Raw genomic sequence first — 21,598 nt, 5'->3', positions numbered from 1 at the left:
ACACAGACCAGCTGTGAGCTCCGAGCGTCTGCTCCAGTCCTGCAGCTCCACACAAACCTCCCCGTCCTCCTCTGATCCACCGAGAGCAGGGGCGGCTCAGGGACAGGATTTGGTGCAAGTGCAGGATTTTACTCATATTCGCTGTGCTTTGTGTTGTTCAAAAGGACACGTTGGGAGCTATGTGTTAGCGCTATGATGCTAAGTTGCTATATGCTACATGCTACTCAGCTCGCACACCACGAACTTTCTGCGTAAGGAGGAGGTGTTCCTCCGTAGAGAGCAGGGGAGGAGGGGGTGTGGGTCACGCATGCGCAGCATTTCAAAAAGGACTAACTGTCACTGGATTTCTCTCTCCATGGAAAATCCTCTGTACAACCTTTAATAAAAGTATGCTGGTGTTTTCTGGCTAAAGAAGGAAAACTTATGCTGCGTTCACACCGAACGCGATTTTGCGTCAAAAAACGCGTCAACTCGAGAAGCTGAATGCGTGTCAATTCTGAGGTCCGATGCTGAACAACACCGAACGCGTCAAACGCGTCTCGTCTGGTGGGAAGCCAGCCGGCCGGCCGTATTTCCTGTGTTAGCTTAGCACCATGGCTAACCCTGTTGAGCGGGTGGCTTGGCTTTTTTTTGCTTAAAGGGGCTGTATCATGTTTTTTTTAGCTAGTCCAAGCCCTAGAAATGGCATTAACATGGTAATAGTTTATTTTTGGCGCTAAGGAAAAGTCATTTTGTGTGAAATAAAAGATTTTCTGGGGCTAATTCTGAAACCCGGATGAGAAAACGCTCTGTTTCACTGAAATCCCGCCTCTCCCCCTGTGGACTTTGACTGACAGCGTACTTCAACCAATCAGCGCTTCAAAACAAATACACTGGCTAGTTTTAGCTCTTTAGCTCTAGCTTCTTTACACGCAAAGACACGTGAAAACGTCTTTTCCGGTGAGAAACTCACCAAGCGCAGACCCTTCAGACCCTTCAGACTCTTGCTCTTGCTTGACTGTTGCTTTCAGACGATGGTTAAAGTTTATCTCCGTAATCAGAGTCAGAAAAAGCGGCAACGCTGATTGCCGAGGGCCTGCGGGAGGGGGGCTCAGGGGAGCCATCTTCACCGTGTGACGTGAACGTGGGAAACAAAGCGTTTTCACGGGTGCGGGAGGGGCTGCCTCTCTGAGCAGCACAACAAGGAGGAAAGCTCAAACGCACAGGCACGAAGGAAAAAAAACGCTTTGGGGGTGTTTTAGGTGAGTAGATAACTATATAACAAGGTTAAAACATACAAAAAGTGAATTTTGCATGATACAGCCCCTTTAATAAAGCCAGACAACGACGCCGTTGGCAGACAGGACGCCTTGCCTGGAGCACGATATTATCCACAGACGGTCAGAGTTTGGCGAGTTTCATTATTTGCTCCAGGAGCTGCGCCAGGATGAGTGTTGCTTTCACCGGTCCCCGCTCCCTGACCTACGTCACCATGGAGACGCTCTCTAATTGGTTTGCCGCAAAATCGCGTCGCGTCAAAGTTCAGATTTCCCAACTTCAGCGTCGGACGCAAAATCACGACGCGTCGCAAAATTGCGCCGCGTTGCGTCAACGCCCCGACGCGTCGCGTCTCATCGCGGCTCGAACGCGCGTTCCCATTTGTTTTCAATTGTCTTTTGACGCAAAATCGAGGAAAGCACTTGGTGGTGTGAACGCAGCTTAACACTTGTATGTCGTGAAAGAAACTGATGCATTTTGTGATGTAGATTGGGACGATGGAGTACGGCCTACAAAACCTCTCAGCCCCATGGCCGACTATTAGGTTAAGGCGGGCCTGACGACGAGATGACAGAGTTAAAAATAAAACGCTCAGCTCTCAACAGTCGGTGAAAACCGCACGCTGCATGTGAACCGCCACGATGAGTCTGCTTTTGTTGTTTGGTTCTGTGGAACATTAAAAGGGGGAAAAAAAAGAAGTACTTTGCACGTTGCGACGAAATTTGCCGCAGATGTATCAACCGGAGCCTAATGGATCGGGTACGCCGACGACACCGAGCCCATTAACCGGGCGGCCAGAGTCGAGGAGCGTCGCGCGCATTACGGCCCTGCTGTTTAAAACCCGGCAAGGACGAGGCAGCGGCAGGCTTAATGGACGTCATCTGCAGCGCGACTGAGTGGCTGCGGGCGGACGAGCAGATATCATATCAGCCTCTTTACAATTATGGCCGAAACAGTCAACAAACAGGAGAGCCACGGCTGAACGCTCCGCGGTGTTCGGTGAAGACGTGACCGCTTTCGCTGCTCGTTCCGACTGAAGTGAATCAGAGTTGTGGAATCAAACGATTTGGTGAAGGAGACACAGTCAAAGTAATGATTTCAACGATCAGTGACACAAATGTGAAGTGAGGAGGACACGCAGCTAATACGACAGAATTCATAGTTTAAAATGTACCGGACCTGAAAGAAGAGGGGAGTTCAACCTGTGGCTCCTCAGCTCCTCTGTAGCGGCTCCATGAAGCTTCCACATCAATGAATGGAAGTTAACATCGTTATTGCTTTTTCTTTTTTAATATTTGCATTCCACAATTATTTTTGAAACGGGTCTAATCTCCAGACTGTAAAGAAAACGGCTGAAACAGCTGTAGATTTGAGGAAAAGACAAAAAAAAACAAGAATAAAACAAAAGGAAAAAAATCCAGAAAGAGGAAAAATATGAAAAAGAAGGAAAAAAATTCAAAAAAAAAATAACGAATGAGATCAAATTGGAAAAGACAGAAAAATAGGGAAAGAGAAAAAAGGCAAAAAAAAATTATAAAATAGAAAAAAATAAAGGACAGTCATGAAAATCAAAAAGAAAGAAAAGGGGAATAAGAAAGCTAATGTAAAAGGGAAAATGAAATAAGAAAAACAGAAAAAAGAAAGAGAACAATAGAAATCAGACTAAAAAGAAATAAAAAATAAAGAAAAATTACAAAAAATAAAAAATAAATAGTGCAGCTAAAACTGCTCTATGTATTAAAAAAAATACTGCGACTATTAATGACAAACATCTAAAATATCAAGATGTATAAAATAGCTTAAGCATGAAAAATCTTCAATAATTTCCACAACAGCTAAAAATTAATTAAAATATACCTAAATTAAAGTCCCGGGAACTTTGCAGATGCAACCTTGTTTTAAGGTATTTTTTGTCCTTGGTTTCGATAATTAGCTTAATATGTGACTACAGAACTGTTCCATTGTTCATAAAGGTTGCAGAGCCACAAATGATTGGTGACACACAGAAAAAACAAGAAACAAATGAACATAAAAACCCAAATGGATCCATCTTACTTAGAAACATCTTTATTTACTGAAAGTATTCTGTCTCTCTGGGTCAAGTAGGAAATAGACTTTACAAATACTTTACACATCAGTTGCTTGATTGAAACACAATGAAACCAAAACTAAGACAAAAGAGGAGGCTGTCACTGCAGGAAAGTTTCTCACGGTGGTGAAGTAACGGAGACGTGAAGAGAAATCAGCCCTGATTACGACGAACTGCTCCTTAATGGACCAACCAGGAAGATCTGCGGACTCCGGGTGAAACTCAAGATGGTTCGCCAAGTCACGGAAGTACTTTCACCGAAATCGGCCGTCTGTCTCCGAGGGGACGGGATGCTGGTGAGTGCTGCTTTCTGCCAGAAGCTGTGAGCTTTTCTCTCTCTCTCTCTCTCTCTCTCTCACTTCCTGTGGCTGGAAAGCAACGGGCGTCCGGGCGGAAAACTGAACACAATCAACACACGTCCAGTTCTGAAATGATCAACTCTTCAGGAAATTTGACCCAAATGGGAACGGATGAAGAGCTTTGATGGAAAATTTCAGGTGAATTTTTCAAAATTTGAGTTTTATGAACAGAGACAGCCGAGAAGTTAAGGACAGTAAAATGACAAATTTTAGTTTAGTTTTGTTTTTTGGCGAGGTTTTGTCAAATCTTCTCATCTGGAAAGTTTATTCTTTTTTTAATATAAGAACATACCCAAGCCTGATTTTCATTATTCATATTGGATATGGTTAATCTACTTAAAGAATGTCAATAAAGTGATCAAGGGCGTTGGCGTTATCATTATCAATAGCATTGGAGATAACATTAGCATGAATGTTCATGTTAGCATTACTGATGTACAAAGACATTTGGCAAAAAACCTTTTCGACTAGTTCAAGCTTTGTACAGAGTTCAAGTTTCTCCAGAATGAGTTAAATCCTATACTGTGAAAGGGATTAGCTTCATTTCAAACAATGGAGATATATTTAAATATTTGTATAAAAAGCTGCTCTGTTTAATCCGCCATTCCGTTAGTTTGACTCTGACGACTAAAAATAACAGAACTTATTTAAGGTGGGAGCAATTTCCAGAAATAATGACCTTTTATTAATTTAAATGGAACAAAACTCTTAAAATGTCCTCAAAACACACAAATCTTGAAAAGTCTCCATTTGTGAATATTCTAACTTTTTTTTTTTTTTTTACGGTCACCATAGAAACATTGATGAAATCTAATCCGCTGCAATATTTGATCATTTCTATCAGTTTTCACTTCATTTACAACAAATCCAGTCATAAAAAAATGTTATTTAATCTTGAAAACATGATTTCTCCTCAACATTTTAAGAAGGCGATTCTCATGCCACGCTTTTGAAAACCTGGTTTCTAGCTGTAGTGGATGCTGAGTGACTGTCTAAGACAGGAGTGGGAACTGAGGACAGCTGCGCTGGCTAACGGATTAGCTCCAGTGTACGAGAGATCTAAAAAAAAAAAAAAAAAAAAAAAAACAAAGAAAGAAAAAGAAGAAGTGATTTTACGATCAGAGTGAAGCACGACGCCGGGGTGAAACGGCGTGCAAACGGGAAGTGGGTTCACGATGCACCAGGAGGTCGTGAGTTTAGAGAAAGAGCTGCACGGTCTACCTTGTTATCAAATGTACAAACACTACGAGAAAGAAGGAAACACTCCAAAAGAAATCGGTGACAATCGCCAAAAAACAACAACAACAACAACAACAACAAAAGAAACAACCCAAAACCAAACAAAAGTGGAAGTCAGGAGTCAATTATTTAGCTGCACGTTCCGGCAAACCTTTTCCAAACTCTTTGGCATTTATAATCAGCAAAATTTTACACATTAGGATTTGGCTCCTTGTTTTTTTTTTGTTTTTTTTTTAAACCAATATAAAAATCGGAATAGAAAAACAAAATGTATCAAATTTCACGTTCTTTTTTTAATATATATATATATATATATATATATATATATATATATATATAGCTTGTTATCTTACAATAAAATGTTAACATCAAAGGGTTCCTTGCCAGAAAAGCTACAAAAGGTCTTGGCCGTATTTACACAGCGCAGTCTGGTTTCTGTACAGGACATTCATCGCCTCTCTGTCCGTTCAGCGCCGGCGTTCATGGCTCATGGATCCTAATCACACACCCAAGCAGAAAAATAACTTCTTTTAGTACCACTCGTAGCGTTGGCGGTTCCGCCGGGGGTTCGGTTTAGTCAATTCCCGAAACCCCCCCCCCCTCCCCTGCTCATCACATGAAGTCGTTAAGCTCCGCCTCCAGCGCGGCCGCCATCTCGTCGGCCTCCGAGCTGCTGCCCTCCTCCTCCTCGTTGGAGTCTTTGGACGACTCGTCGGCCGAGTCGTCGGCTTCCCGTTTGCCGGCGGCGTCCTCGTCCTCCTTGGCTTCGTCGTGTTTCCGCTTGTAGCCCCTGAACATGAATACAGGAAATCAGTCAGAAGAACTGAACGTTTGAGCCACTGCGACATTTTGTCCTCAGAGTTATCAAATGTTTTCCAAAAATTGTTGAATCCTTTTGAAGCGAACAAATAAAAAATAAACGATCGACTTTAAACAAAGTTCGTTTCTTGTTCGGCAACTTAAGGAGACAAATTCCCAGGAATTGAGCTTTTGTCAGCTTTAATTCTACAGTTAAAAATGCTAATAAATCATATTCATCCAGCTTTCCAGGCACTTTCTTATTCAACAACAGTAAACCCATTAATTTCCAGTAATTTGACACCAGCCTCCTAATCTTCTAGCTACTGCTGGACAAAGGTGACCATGAAATAAATTTAGCTAATTATCTAACTGAGCTAGTTAGCAAGCTGGAAATTTAGTCGAAGCTTTCAACTTGTTAATAAACTACTTGTATCAGTTCCCGAGTTTAGAAAAACGGCGTTTTCTCATCGGGTAGTGTTAAAAAAAGGCTCTTTTTTTCCTCAAAAGCATTGAACATACAGTAAAAAGGGTGTCATTTGACACCAGCTTCCACCATCTTCCACATAGTCACGTTAACCTAAAGCTTTATAATAGATCGAATGTTTAGGATGAGCATCGCTCAGGGACCAAACCAAAAGGGAAAACAAAAAAACAAATAAAAAAACAAACAAAAACAGGACCAATCAGAGCTTGAACCTGATTGGATAACCATCGTTTTCATTTATCATTTACACTCACATTGGAAGTTACCATTTTCAAACAAGCCTCGTAAATGAGCTTGTGAGTTTATGTAAATGAAGCCAACAGAGTGGTGGAGCCCGCCGGGGGCTGCCGGGACATGGAAGCGTTTGTTGACTGTTTTTTTGAACTAATTCTTCTTGATGTTCTGCCAGCGGCGGAACGTGAGCTCTCCAGATTTGATGCGGCCGGATAACGAAGGCAAGAAATCAAAAGAGGAGCAGTTGTTTTTATGTAGAACGAAACGGGGGGAAAAGGAAAACAAAAAAGAAAGATGACAGAAAGAATAAAAGAAGGGATGACGAGCTGCAGCTAAAGACTTTTCAGGAGAACAAAGGGGGAAGAAAAGAGACGTGACACTCGCAACAAGCATCCAGCCATTGTTAAAAAGACCGAAATCACAAGAAAAATGTTTTCACCTAGTAATAAATAAGATAAGTCTAAACCGGTGTCAAATATAAAGCACGTGGGCCAAATCTGGCCCGCCAGAGGCTCCATCCTGGTTCATCAAACCACCAACAAGAAAACTATAAGAATTCCCAGGAAAAATTATTTTCTTAAACTAATTTCTTGAGAGTAGCAGACATCGTAAGATTTTATTTAAAAGGCTGTTATTGTAACGATCCCAGAAATCAGGAGCTGGTAAAACATTTTGGTTCCAGCTGTTCGTACTTGACGACCGTCTAGTTGGTTGCCGTTTGTCGTCCTGCCTCCGATGCTCGACACGGTACAGACGAAAAGACGCAGCAGACGAAGCATTCGGGCAGCAGAGAGAGAGAAAAGGACGGCACACATTCCTGTTTGGCAGAAGAATTCCCTGATTTGACTGTAAACAAGCGCCGCCGCCTTCCACTCCACCCCGGCTTATTAGCGCCATGCTAATGAGCTTAGTTGGGGGGGGGGGGGTTGACATGGGATCCACCGAGAGGGCCCCGCCTCATTAGACGGCGCCGCTGTCAACGCCGCCGGGCTGACCTGTCGCGGCGGCGTGTTCATTAAAGGTCAGCCGTCCGCCGGCATCGGAGCGAGAGCCGCGCGACGTGACGGTTACGGCGGACCCCCCGCGGACCGCTCTCTGGCGGGGACGAGTGTCCCGACGCGTAGAAGCTCCGAGACGTTTAATTTGCAGGGGCAGAGGTCCGAGTCTCGCCGGGCTGAGGGCAACGGGAGCGGAGGGAATTAATTATTGCGTGTTTGAGGGAGACGTGACGAAGAGGAGGCGATCTCTGAAGCTACCTGAGCCTCTTTCTATATATACACACACACACACACACACACCAAAATAGTATTCCCACACTCACACGGCACCGCTCTCCTCATTTCCAAGTGTCGGAGACAGCAGGGGGGCGGATGGCGCTGTCTGTGGAGAGGGAATAGGCCCCCCATTGCTCTCCGCTCGGCATCATTACATCCAATCTAAATCCTTCACTAGGAATCGAACCGCCTGCGGAAAGAATCGGCGCGTTCTTTCATGTCGGCTCCGCAATGGGCTTCGAAGGGAAATCCAGTTAGCGCTGAAGGTTGACAACGAAACTGACATTTTCTTCAATCAACAGTGGAATCTTTGATTGGATCGCAGGAAAAGTTTATGGGTTGACGTGAAAAACGCATCGTCTCTCAACTCCCGAACTGATCCCGGTGGAGAAGAACCCAGGAAAGACAACCAAACCGGCGGCATCTTCAGACGCTTGACACGTTTATCTTCAGCTACTCAGCTTTAGAGGTGGAGAGCTGAACCGGTCGCCAAAGGTTGAGACGAAAGAGAGCCCCGTTTAAGAGACAAAATAAAAGATAAGGCAGCTGGGAGCAGGTTTGCCTGGTAATTGAAAGCTTCCTCTGAATTTTCTGGAAGGTGTTTTCGACGGAACTTAAGCATTTGGATCTTTTTCACACACACACCTTTCATTTAAATCTCCCTCTCGTTACACAGTCGCTCGTCGGGCCGACGGATTTCAGAAGGCCGATCTGCCGTCAAGGTTCGAGGAGAAAGTTACTAATGATGTACTTAGGTAAGAAGTTCCGATTTGTTTCTGCTTTTTTTTTTTTTTTCCCTGTCCAGACAGCAGTTACGCCACTGTGCAAAAATCTTGGTGAGACGTGGAGAGCTGAGGGAGCACTTCAAATCAAGCGGCTGTCGGCCAGTGATCACAGACAGGAAGCGTTGCTATTTATGCTTCTGCTAAAATGGTCTCATTCGGGCGAGGCGGGCACGACCAAATCAAGTCTTCTTGGGCGCCGTCTCACATTTTAAGCTCCTTCCAGATTGTTTTAAAGACGAAACTCCTGCAACTGCCTGAACTCTGTCTCAAAATGATGCCAGGAAAAGCCGTTATGAGTGTGTAAGAGGTGAAATACTGCCGGGATCCGAGTCGTTCCGCCCGTGTACCGCGAGCCTCCGGTTATATCAAAGGTTCCAAGGAGGACCGACTGCAGAGTGAATGATGGCGAACAAACAGCCTGCAGCAACACCCGCCTCAGCACATCATTAGGGATACAGGAGAGACGCCAAATGACAAATACGAGACGGGAATGATGCATCCGCGCTGCGCGGAGACGCATTTTCATTTCAATCCTGACGATACGTCGTCTCGGGAGGAAGGAGGCGGCGCTCAAGAGGTGCTACACCTTGGGAAAGACGCCACGGGAAGGGCACGGCTGACGAAGAACACAGTTCTTATACGAGTCTGAGGGTACGAACTCCACCCGAGACGCACCAACCATCCAGGACGGACAAGAGGAGGGAACAGAGTTTCGAAGACACAAGATGGAGGTAATGAAAGAGCAAACTCTTTGTGTCGGGGCCAAATCGACTGAGTTTCTTCAGAGAGGATTGGTTTTGAGTGCAGACGCTCAAATCGAGACAAGAATCAGCGGCTCCACGCCCGTCAGCTGGTCTCCATCCATATCTGTCACCGCTAGCCACAGTGGCAGCTTCTGTCTGATGAGTCCAAGTCACGGATCCTCACGATGAGTGACGGCTTTGAAGAAGACAGAACGGACGGACAACACTCAGCCGCAATCTCCCGTCATTTAGATGGATGCTCTGCAGTCCGTCTTTGATCACACGCACATATGGCACACACATCGCTGCAGGCCGATAAGAAGCGGCGCTCAGTGTTATCGTGAGCCGTGCTTCAAAGTCAAGCAGCTAAGAAATGAGAAATGTTTTGAGGTGCAACGACGAGCAGGAACACAGGAATCAGGAAGGGGAAGATATATCGAGATCACAATCTGTTATAAAGCTTCTGCTTTTAAATGTCTTGACTCAACATCACAGCAAACTTTCATGGCCTTTTGGGTGTTCGTGTCTAAGACAACAGTGTTCAGAGCCACAACTTTTCGAAAACGCTTCGACTCTGGAAGCAGGAAAACTCCAGTTTTTTGTTGTGTATGAATTCTCTAGTCTTGATGTCGATAAAGTATTTTTCTCAGTATGCATGTGTGTAGTTTTAGTACAAAAACAAACAACAGCGCCAACTCCCGGCCAACGACACGATGCTAACTACCTCGTTTTCAAAACGCCGCCATGCACATGATGTGTTTTCATTTGAAAAACTGTGCAAATGGAACTTAAATGGACGCTTTGATGCAAGATTAAAACAATTTAATGTCAAAGTTGCATTTCAGGTTTTTTTTGTTTGTTTTTTTTTTGGCCGAAAATTCATCAGGATGCCTTTAAACACGGCAAACATTCGACTTCTACACATTCTTGAATTCCTTTTTACAGACTCAGTGACTGAGATTCTGCTCACATTTGACCTCCGTTCCCAGAGTGGCTCTCTCAGCGTTCTGCACAGAAACCACCGGTCAGCGGCAGAAACTCAGACGATAACCTTCCTTCCTACACGACGCCGGTCTATTAAGCAAAAGTCGCTCCTCATGTCGGGAGGCAGCCGCAACCCTGTGAGGCGCGTATTGATTGGCTGAGCGCTGTAAGGGATTTCATGACTTTATGTTGAATTAAAAGCGCCGGTGGAAGTCTCTGGATAAACACGACTGTCAGAATCAATTAAAGCAGACAGTGAGCGTACGGGAAGCGGGATATGACTGCCGACAGACTGGAGAGATTAGAAACCCGTCATTTAACGGTAACGACAGCAGAATTCAAAGCAGAAAACGCGTCATATTTACTGACGAAACCTTTTTACTAACCTTGTGGTTCCCAGTAGCAACTAAAAGACTTGCTGGCATCAGTCAAGGCGGTTTTTATTGGAATTTCCTCCTTTTATATTCTGAGAATAAATCCCAACAACAAGCCAGAGGGTAATATAACCAGAACAATGCTCGTAAAAAACATAAAATGTGTCAGGTTTAAGTAATTTAAGACACGTTTCTGTGCCATAAGTGCTCATAAAGGGATTATAGAGCCGTCTTTAATATTCTACCAACCTTCAAGACTTTAACTGAATTTAATGGATGGAATGTTTAAATATTCCAGTTTTTGGCCAGACGTCTGAGAATTTTTATACGTGTCAGTGACACTTTCAAAACATTTTTCAATACTTTAATCCTTTTGTTAAAAAAAAAAAAAAAAGTTGCTGAAAGAGTAACCTTTTGAAAACACTAAAACTTCGTCTCCATGGAAACGGCACGCAAAACTTTGTGTGGTTGAAGACCTGATTTCTGTCGGGACATAAAAGCTCAAAGAAGGCGACAAAATCAAACAGCAAGCTGGAATCCATAGTTAATGCCTTTCCAAGTTGTGTTAAAGTTCGCTCAGAGTTGATGAAAGAAAGATGGCCTGTGGTTTCGTCTCGAAGCGACGAGAAGTGTGACGCGGCGTGAGTTGAAGCCGGAGCCATTTATATCCTGGTGACACTAATGTCGGCGCCATCTACGGCTCGGCCACTGGGAGCAGAATCAGATTAAAACCTTGAGGTGTTCTTTCAAATGACTGCTTTCTTTTCTCTGCCTGACAGGGCCGAAGGAGCGCTGCCAAAAAGCTCAGCACGGACTTGGACTTTGCCGCCTTTCTGTTTGACAGGCTGGAAGGCGATCCCATAAAAGGGACACCTAAAGGTCTGATCTTCCTGACAGTGAAGAGAAAGAAGAACATAAATCCTTCGCTCGTCCTCGAGGAAGGACAAAGAACTTCTCACTGACGGAGACTTCGCACGAGTCTCAACATTGTTGAGCGTTTTTAATCAGGTCGGGGCGTCCCAGCTCATAAAATATTTGAAATGACTTTCTGCCGTCGGTTTTCTGTCTCGATGCTCTGAGTTATGCAAACATCCCTTACGCCCCTGCTATATCGCTCATATCTCTCAGATATTAAAGCCTCCTCACAATAACAGGTGACACGAGAGCAAGGCCTCAACGACGGCGCCCGGCGTATTTGACTGAGAAATTGGAAGGCGTTCCAAGGCTCGGATGGATTTACAGCGTTTTGTGTCAGTGGACTCGTGCTCAGCAGTCGTTTGGACAGACACAGATTAAGTTACTTAATCTTTATTTGGCAGAGGTTTCGAGAATAAATGTGAAATGTGTGTGTGGGTAGAAGTCAGATGGATTTGTTAAGAGGCGTTAATGAATAGACAACAGTGTCTGTTAAAAACAGACAAAAACAAGGAACAGGGTCGAAATGTGGACCAAAATCGTGATGCTGGGAAGAAGTTGAGAAATAAAGTTTCAAAAGGCCATAAGCTGAAGTTGCAGTGCCAGCTGAAATCCAAACACGGAGATCAAGAACTCTCAGCTCAACACGAATACCATCTGATTACTGACTTTGAGAACAACTGAAGGCTGGAATGACAAAGATGTGCTGATCTAAGTCCATGACCTCCCGAAGACCAGATCTACTTCATAAATAATTCTGATAAAACGACATTCAGCCGGACCAAGAAGAGGATGTCTGCTGACAAACAAGAAGAAGTTCTGACTCACTGTGATTAGGACTTCTGGTACTAATAACACAAGACGGTAGCTGAGGGGAACACTGGAGAATATTACAACTTCTAAATATGTACTAGAAAAACTACCAATTGGGAGAAAGTGGACCTCCAATAAAGACATACGCCTTTTATAAAAGTATCTTAGATGAAGTCGACTCCTGCATAACAGTCCATGAAGCATCAACTGAACAGTTCTACAGTAAAAGTGAATGTAAAGATCTTTAATTCTCGCTCCTCGGGTCACATATAATTCACCAGCAAGAGGAACCATGACGCCTCTTTTAACTTGACAGTTCCGCCTCATGGAAGCTTTCTGTTGATTAACTTATGCCTCCCAGCCAAGTTTTTCAGTTCAGGCTCTGGGAAACTTTTCCAGAGGCAAATAAAACTTAGATGGCGGTGAAGGATATACATATGATTAAAAGCTGGCGTGATATTTATGTTGGGAGATGGAAAAGAGGATGAAACGTCCCGCATGTGTCAATCAAATCCACTGCTTTGCTGCTCTGCATCTCCAATAGGAATGTGGTCTGAGTGAAGCTTGACTTCTATTTAAAATGGAAAATTCCACTGGAAACAGAATTTCAAGCCTCCTCATTTAAAACTTGAAGTCAGAAAGGCTGAAAAGGGGGGGAAACACTAAAAGCTCGGATCCTGTAAGGCTTCCATTACTGAGGTTAATCAAAAGGAAGCAGGTCTCGACACTGCGGCTGGGGTAGGAATGGTTATCCGGCGTTAGCGTCTAAAGATTTGAAGAAAAATATATATACGGCGGCTCCAAAAATCACGGCGACTTTTGATACTCCCACATTCCCAACGCCGGTGCTCTCGTGGGCCATCGGCGGAGTGGGCGGAGAGCAGTTTCTGAGCTCTAAGCATTTCCACCCCGGCGCCCTAATTGCCCCCCGTGTGCGGAGGTGGCTCCTAATGAGGTACTCTGGCTTTTACACCTCCGCTGTTGGCAGCTGTCGACTGAAAAACACAGTGGACGCCTCACTCTACATATCGGGCCCTAATTAAAGACCGCAGTCCATCAGCTCTGATCACAGAGTGGAGCTGGACTCGATTTACATTCAGGGTCAGAAATATTTGATATTTTTGTTGCCTCTTGATTGCTTTACTGAAAACACTTCAAACATTTAGACGTCTTTCAACACGTACAGAGTGAAGAGATCGGAACTCAATCTGGGTGGATTACACCAAGAGCTAGTTTTTTAGTAGAAGTGACTGAAATCAGGCGTCTAAAAGGAATTTCAAGTTCATTTTCTAGCAACTTTTAGAAAAGCGGATCTACAGACTCCTCACCAGGCTCTTGGAGTCGTTCAGAAACTAAAGCCAGGAACAACTTCTGGGTCCATCGTTGGATGCTTCCTGACCTAAAAACAAATGATACCCAATCCAAGCCTGACGATTCCTCTGCGCATGAGGAAGTTAATGACATAATGTCAGCCATAACCTGACTTCAACGTAAAGGAAAACTGTATGGCCATGCAAAAAAACCCCCTAAAAGTCTTAATATGGACTCACATGCACCACACTTTGTCTCCATGTGCTTGTTTGAGAAGGAAACAGCTCGTGCATGTGTAAACAGCTCATGATGAACAATAGCTATTAACAGGGCCGCGTTCCCCCGAGATGCATCTCTTTGCTTCATGTGAGATTAATCCAAAAGAAGAGGAGAAAAAACACTCCGGCATGCTCTGCCAGCGTGCAGGAACAGAACTGGGTCATATCACTTCAGTTTTGCTTTTCCTTTGTGCATAAATCTCCCATATTGTGACGGAAAAAGCCTGAGTCAGCAATTATGGTCTTCTCATGGACTCTGTCAGGCTGCGTAAAACATGTGGAGCGCCGGGACCGCTGTAACCTCGGGATGAGCGAAAAGATCAAGTTTGACTTTTGCTAAAAACGCATCAATTTTGCACGTTCATTTCAGAAAAATGTGTTTACATTTTGGAAAACACAATGAACGTTTTCCAGTTTTTACCTGAGTCCTGCTCTTATCTTAACTCTCCTGCACTCAGCTGTTCAGTTCCCCTGTTCGGATGCGAGGAGATAAAACCTCCCCCGTTGGCTCCGGCGACGGACGTCGGGATGTGCTGCACCCGCTCAGAAGAATGCGCCGGAGGAGTGATTGGCAGCCGGTATTAAAGAGCCTGACAGGTCTGTGACTCACGGCCCGGCGACGCGGCGCAGCGCCGATACCATCAGCTATGCTAATGGGCTGTCGCTAAGTGTTTCAGGTGAGAAATGTCTCCGGGAGCTGTCAGGGCAACGTAGTGTCACAGGAAAGACATGGGAAATGATAAAGACCGCAGCTGTGTTTTTGTTCCGAGGCCGACAATCATCGCAAATTAGAGCGGGGCTTCTCAAACACAGGACCCGGGCTCAGACACGCACACATCATTCTAAATAATAAGAACCGAGCTGATCAAGCTCGCCCAGGAAAAGTCCCGCTTGTTATTTGCTGCAGTGTTTATTAGGCAGCTGCACTGGAACATTTGGAGAGCAAGAGCCTTGCTAAAGGGCACCTTGGTGATAATAACCGCGGAGTGCAGCGGGCTGCTTTTATCACTCGGCAATTAGCGGGAATTATGCGCGGAGAATCTGGGTATGGACGGACTTCAATGCATCTGCTGATATGAAAATGCCGCAAATATCTGATTCCTCTGCTCCTGAATTCCTTTTAATTCATTAATAACATAAAGGCTGTCTGTTGCTCCGTGTCATCTCTTCCTCTGAGCCTGGCTCTGCAGGTCTGTCCCTGCTCAAACTCAGTGTTTCCGTCCTGTCGTTGCCTATGTGGAACTGTTGAAGAGAACTGTAGTAGTTTCACATCCGAACGAAAAGCTTTGCGTCAAACTTTCCCATCAGAGCCTTTCATCAACAAGAACAGTCCTTCAGTAATCAGGTCCACTCAAACGGCTGCTCGCTCACTCCCTCGTTGACTTTTGTGTTCCCGTTGTGTCTTTTTCGTGTTTTAGTTCTTTATAAAATGAGTCTTTTTTTTTTTACAAAGACACTGAGAACTGTTGAAGTTATGTTTTAGGTTTCTGCAGTCATCAAAACTGTGGCATCAAGCTGCAGCTTCTGTTGTGTTTCTGCGTCTCCTGCAGAGCCGTCCGAGGTCCACCCCTTTCCAGAGTGACTTCCTGGGATCTCTCCGTGCCCTAACTTAGACGAAGCCATTACCTGGCTGTTGCCACAAGTGCAATTTTTTTTTTTTTTAGAGGTCAGGATTGGAATCTGGCCCTGAACAGAAGAAGGATGTATCTGTGGATGGACTGAGACGTCAGACGTTACAACCGTTTAGGTCCTTCTGCATCTCCAATACACTGATTTGTGATGATTCATGATGTGTGGACGACCTGATTACTGGATCGCTGGATGCGGGAACTGTGTGTATATTCAGAAACATCCTTCCCACACACCGCTTCACCGCCACTAGTCTGGTTTTCTCGTGGCGCCCGTTGTCTGCAACCCTGTACGAGATTACTGATTGTCCGATATGTCACAATAATAACAATAATTTAATCTTCCTGCTTGTCGGTCAGGATACGGGGGGAACATCTCTACGCTTTGATAGCTACACACAGACAGACATTCATTTAGTTACAGGCTTATACCGTTCAGCATCCAACATGCCTTTACAATGGTGTCTCGGGGGAACAATGCGCGCACAACACAATACCTCCTCAACTAATCTGACAGCTGACCTTTCCACGACTCCGACAAAATTCTCCCTCGCCTCGCGAGCGGCACTTTGTGCGACTGCAGACTGCAGCCGGCACAGTGGGACGGAGAAGGATTGTTGGAGGCTGGCCGCCTAATGGAGTTTGTACCTGACGGATCTCACGAAAGCAGCGCCGGTAAACGTGAGGAAAAAGAGGAAAGACGAAACTGGGCGACGCGGCGAAACAGTCTGAAGCAGCACGGCGGATTGAATTAGGCCGTCAAGCTGTAACTGCAGACGGTTCAATTAATCTGCCGCGAGTGCCGGCGAGCCCTGCGGCGGCAGCGGACAGATACGGAAGCTTTACAGTCTTTACAGGGACAGAAAACTGGCCGTCTATGGGACGGAGGTAAACAACCCCCGGGAGACGTAAAACAGGATCGTCTGCGCCGGAGCGATGCAGCGCTGGTCCGGCCAGTCTTCCAGGGGCATCGGCGATCTTTAAAAACAATTACCCGGAACAGGGCCCCCGGGTGCAGGCGTCCTAATTGGAAAAGCTTGCTGAGTCTAACTTACAATACCCACACGGAGATAAGAGTCTTATCTTCTGCTTTACGTCCTCATCATCTCGCCCCTTGGAAAATCGGGAGCGAGCGGCTCCAGACGGCGGCTGCTCGGGTGGAACGAGCCTCGCATTGGTCTCTGTTTAATACCCGTTTCTTAATGTGTGACGGTGCTGACGGGGGTCTTCCTGCCGGACGCCGACTGAAACAGCTAAACTGTAATTCTGTGAATTCACGCTCACGTTACAGAATTTGGTTCAAAGATAAGACGTGTGGACCAAAAATGGCCCAATCTAGCCAAGCAAACTGTCAAAATTTCAAAGAAAGAAGTTACATTTTAAATTTAAAGGTTATTATGGCACTTACCCTACCAGTCTGGCTTATGATGGACCTTTCCTGAAGTGGGCCATGACACATATTTCCTTTGTGAGGTCAGGATTGATTATCTTATCCACATCTGACCAATAACCAGGACTGAGTAATTCCATTATCGTGTTTTTAAGGGGCGACGAGTGGAGTCAATGAGCAACCCCCTCAAACTTTAATTGGATTAAAAGAGCAGAATAAATCAACGGACGGACTGGTGGATTAATGTTTGACTTTATCAGACACCTTTTATAGCTGGAATTGTTAAATTCAGATGAGGTGGACGCGGCCATAAATAACATTTTCAAGATAATTCACAAAAGGACAGAAAGTTTTGGTTTTAAGCACCACAGGATGCCTTGGTTTAACTGAAGTTTTAAATATCAAATACATGCGTATTAAACAAAATTCCATTTAGTTCCTTTAAAGTACCTCCTGGAATTCTCAATAGTTTTGGTGGTAAAACGGATTTTGGACAGCTTAGGTCTATGAAATTTTGTTGGAAAGGACAGAGATGAAACTGGCTTTCCCTGACTTAGCAGTTGATGAGTATTATTACGATACCGCTAAGCCTGCATATAAGCCCGAGAAGAAAACTAGCGCAAGAAAAAAAGAAAAAGAAAAACTGAATCAACTTGTGTGAGCAAACACTGAGAATACGGACATTCGGTGCCATCGGAGCTGACTAACTACTAACGATTAGTCTCCGTGTTGAAGCCAAAGCGCATGCAGGCAGAGGAGGCGAGGAAAAGATGCATTTGGGTCGGAGTCGGTTTATCTGCATGTGGCGTGAAGAGGACCGGTGGAGTCACCGCTCGAGGAACAGCTGACCTTTAATAGCTGCATCTTTCGCTCGTGTGTCACGACGTAGCGAGGACTCGATCTGCACAGAACCTAAAGACAGATGGCTGTCTTCAGAGGACAATATCCAGGAATAATTAAGACCGGGGATAATTACATAAGGGCCGTGCGAAGGGATCGAGATTTCACACTGAATGATTTAAAGGCAGCAGCAGCAGAAGAAGAAGAAGACATTCGAGAGTCCATATGCAGGGGCTTTTCTGCTAATCCTGCGGTGCGAGGGCAGAGCGCCAGAGGAGACCGCCGGCTCCCCGCTGGAGCTGCAGCCCCGGGGTGGAGGGAGGAGCGAGGCAGAGGCAGAGGCGCCGGGGTGGGAGAACAGAGCCGGGGAAGACCAGCCAGTCGAATTCGCCGCACGCCAACACGTATTTTTTTTACTTCTGCCTTTCATCTGGGTCAGAGCTCACGCCGAACGAAGGAGCGGCGGATTCCGGCGAGCCTCCGAGAGAGGATCGAGGATCAGGCTTCAGGATTTTAACGCGATTCAAATCCAAAAGGTGACTGAGGTGATTCGATCGTAAAAGATGGGTGTAAATATTTGCTTACAGAGGTGCAGCGAGGAAGGGGAACGTAAAAAAAGAGAAAGAGAAAAATTCATGTTACATAACCGTGTCATTACTAAGCAAAGCTGTGGTGTTTTAACAAGTCAAGGCTGCTGTAAACAACGAGAACGTCGGGCTGTGTCTCACTTCTCCGGCAAGAAACTCGCTTCCCACAGCCAATTTCTCAAACCACGACTTTCGCAGTGGGAATGAGGAGACCTCATTTCGCCTTAATTTTTAAGTACCGCTCGCCTGACGGGGCGCAGCTAAATGAGAAGGAGTCAGAACGTTGATGAGCCGCCGAGTGTCGGGTGCGGCGGGTCTGCTTAAAAAGTTGCACAGCGTGAAAGCAGCACTTATTTAATTAGAGGGATGCGAGCGGTGGTGGGCGGCAAAGTTCACTGCAAACAAACAGGCGTCGCCGACAGTCAGCGGGACGGTGCTCACAAACAAAGCAGGGGTGTTTACCACTCAGTGCTGACTTCAAGACTTCAGCCTCCAAATAAACAGAGTGGAGGCTTAAATCCTGTTCAGACGCCGTTTAACAACTCTCGTTGCGTTTCGGGTAGGGATGGAAGATGTATTGGTGTCGATTATCGGTATTGGTGCAATAAGTAAAACTGGTCCAATATCCACAGCAGACTGATTTACGGTTGTCAAAAATATCAATACCTCCATACTAAATCCATACTAAAGCTCTAAACTAAAGCGGGACTGAGCAGAGATCCTGTGGTATCCATACTTTCTTGCTGCCTCCTTCAGTTGACCCCGACAGGCGTGTTCCCTCCAGAACTGAGGGGGGCGCTGTGAACAGCAGCCTCAAAAGAAGGAGAAGCCACAGCCCGGAGGGAAAAAACTTTTGTGAAATAAAGTGGAAACTGTGAGTTTACTGCCTGTTTTAGCTGAAAATAATAATAATAAAAAAAGTAGGGATGAAACGATATCAGTGATTCGATTTCGAAAACGCTTTGAGGCGAATCTCTCTGCCTGGAGGCTTTGTTTCTTTTCACTACTATATACTCAGCGCTCACTTCTGCTTTTGATGTTGTGTAAAACAGAAAGCTAAATGGACCCAGTGCATCGTTTGCTCCGGCGAGCGAGGCCTGGTGGCCGGTCCCTGAAACTCCCTGGGGTCGCGACGAGTCGGCGTCAGCCATAGAGTTGTCCGAACAGCAGCAACACACACAGCTGTCATTACAGTGACTCCCATTAACAATACACAAGAGAGCACTCATTGGATTGTATGTGTTTTGTATTTTGTATTTTGAAGTGTTTAGAAAAGAAATGTAATTTTCACATTCAATACTTTCATGGTTTTCAGTCTACAAACTCATCATAGAAACTTGTTTATTCACCAATATCGGTACATATCGGCCATAACCACAATATTATGATCGGATATCGGTCAAAATGTTCGTATGGGTTCGTTCCTAGCTTTAGGTGTCCATCATTCACACAACAACGACACGAAAACAGCTCCCAAAGTGGAACTTTTTGAAACTGATTCAACTCCGTCTCCACAGAAACCTGCTTCACAAACAGACACAAGAACCTTTTCATCCCACTGACCGTCAGATTGAGGGGGGTATTGGCCATTTTGGCAGTGACAGATTTAGCATTTCCCCATAATGCAATTGAAATCGATACTCGTCTGAGAGCTCGTACGTCGTCAGGTGAGTCTAATGTGACCCACTGGACCGTCTGTCAGGCTCTCCCGTCAAAAGTTAGTTGAGATAAACTTGATAAGTCTCCTCCTTCACTTTTCTGCAGTTCTCATGAGAGGAGTTTGTTTTTTCAAAGTGTAGACATCCAGAAATCCTCCCGAGTGAAACATAAAACCGTTTCCAAAACAGGAAAACAAGAAAGATCCGTGTCCGGTTGAGGCCGTCAGATCTCCTGCCTGTCGTCTCCCTGCGGTTCTTTTGCATAGAGCATCACAGGCTGGCCGGGTTGGCAGACGCATCCAGCTTATTGACGTCAGCGGCGAAGATATCCGAAAACGCAGCTCAACTTTTCTTTCCCCCCCGCCTCTCTTTCAAAGAGTCATCTGTTTCTGACGGGGGGAAAATGGGTTCGGCGGCTCCCGTAATGAAACGGCCAGACGGGGCTGAGCCGCAATCAGCCGGGAGAGTTTCATCATCCCGGCTGGAAGGCCCCGGCGAGGTGGCCCGTGTCTCCGACCGCCAGAGAACGGACAGGAGGAGCGCCTCCTTCCCCGCCCGGAGGGAAATGTGCTCTTCATCAAAACGAAAGAACAAAAGCGCCGTCGGATGACGTCCGCGGAACGCGCATCTGTTACTTCTGCTGAAACAAGTTCAACAAATAAAAAGGACTTTATGCTACTTCCCACTTCATCCTGCGAGAAAAAAACAAACTCAGACAAGATTTATCGACCGACTCGTCATTCTTCCTCCAGTGGCTTAACGCGCAAAATGCAGAAAATCCATTCGTTTCCGCGACTTCTGTGACTTTCTCGACTCTCTTTTACAAGCGTCTCGATGTAACAGGCAATTTCGCTCTAATGAATCTGGGATGCCAAGAACAACAGGCTGTTCCTGCTGCTGGATGCAAAACTCTTCCCCAGATTTTTCGGTAACGACGCCGGCCAGCGTGAGCGCGGTGACAAATGGAGGCCGGGACGCGGCACCGGGAGCGGGGGGGGAGATGGTTATTCTAAGTTAGATACAGAAGAGAATAAATGACTTTCTCCATGCGGCGCCCATTCATCAAGGTGTGCTGCATCACGCAGCCGGTAATAGGCCCCGCGCCGTCCTGAATTACACCATTTGCGAAGACATATGAACTCCTTTTAGAAAACTCGCAGAGTAGCTTTCTCTCCATCTCATTTCTGCTCCGTCGTGATAAATCCGTAGGTTGATGTGGAATGTGGCTGAGCCGAGCGGCAGCGTGGGGAACGGCGTGGCTGAAACTCAATTAAAGAACATCACTTTTTTTTTCCAAATATACCAAGGCAGGTGGTAAATTACAAATGCTTGGTGCTGCGAACCGCCGCTACATATAATCATGTTTCATGTAACATTAGAGGTGGGTATCCAATTCGTCATAGCTTCCAAGTACCGATTCAGGTAAAATTAAACGGCATCATGTTCCGGTACCTGAACACATCCTTGTGACTGTGAGGGAGTGAAGGAATAGGGGATTTTCCATGCCGGACTTGAACGCAGCATTGCAGGCACAAGAGCGTAATAATCAGAAGCT

At 45.5% G+C, this 21,598-nt stretch overlaps 1 protein-coding gene across 1 annotated transcript in view; it reads right to left on the bottom strand.

Moving 5' to 3' along the window:
• Positions 1-5,240: 5,240 nt before the first annotated feature.
• The window catches only part of ctdp1 (CTD (carboxy-terminal domain, RNA polymerase II, polypeptide A) phosphatase, subunit 1), a 63,891-nt gene continuing 47,533 nt past the window's right edge, over positions 5,241-21,598 (bottom strand). The window contains exon 13 of the mRNA XM_030121110.1: positions 5,241-5,734. Within this exon, the coding sequence (XP_029976970.1) occupies positions 5,557-5,734 (178 nt within the window). The 3' untranslated portion in view covers positions 5,241-5,556. The remainder of the gene's footprint in view (positions 5,735-21,598) is intronic.

The sequence above is a fragment of the Salarias fasciatus genome, chromosome 22 (genome assembly GCF_902148845.1).
Source record: "Salarias fasciatus chromosome 22, fSalaFa1.1, whole genome shotgun sequence".
In the NCBI taxonomy this organism is placed as follows: Eukaryota; Metazoa; Chordata; class Actinopteri; order Blenniiformes; family Blenniidae; genus Salarias; species Salarias fasciatus.
The sequence above is the reverse complement of the archived record's forward strand: the minus strand, read 5'-3'. Positions and strand labels throughout refer to the sequence as shown.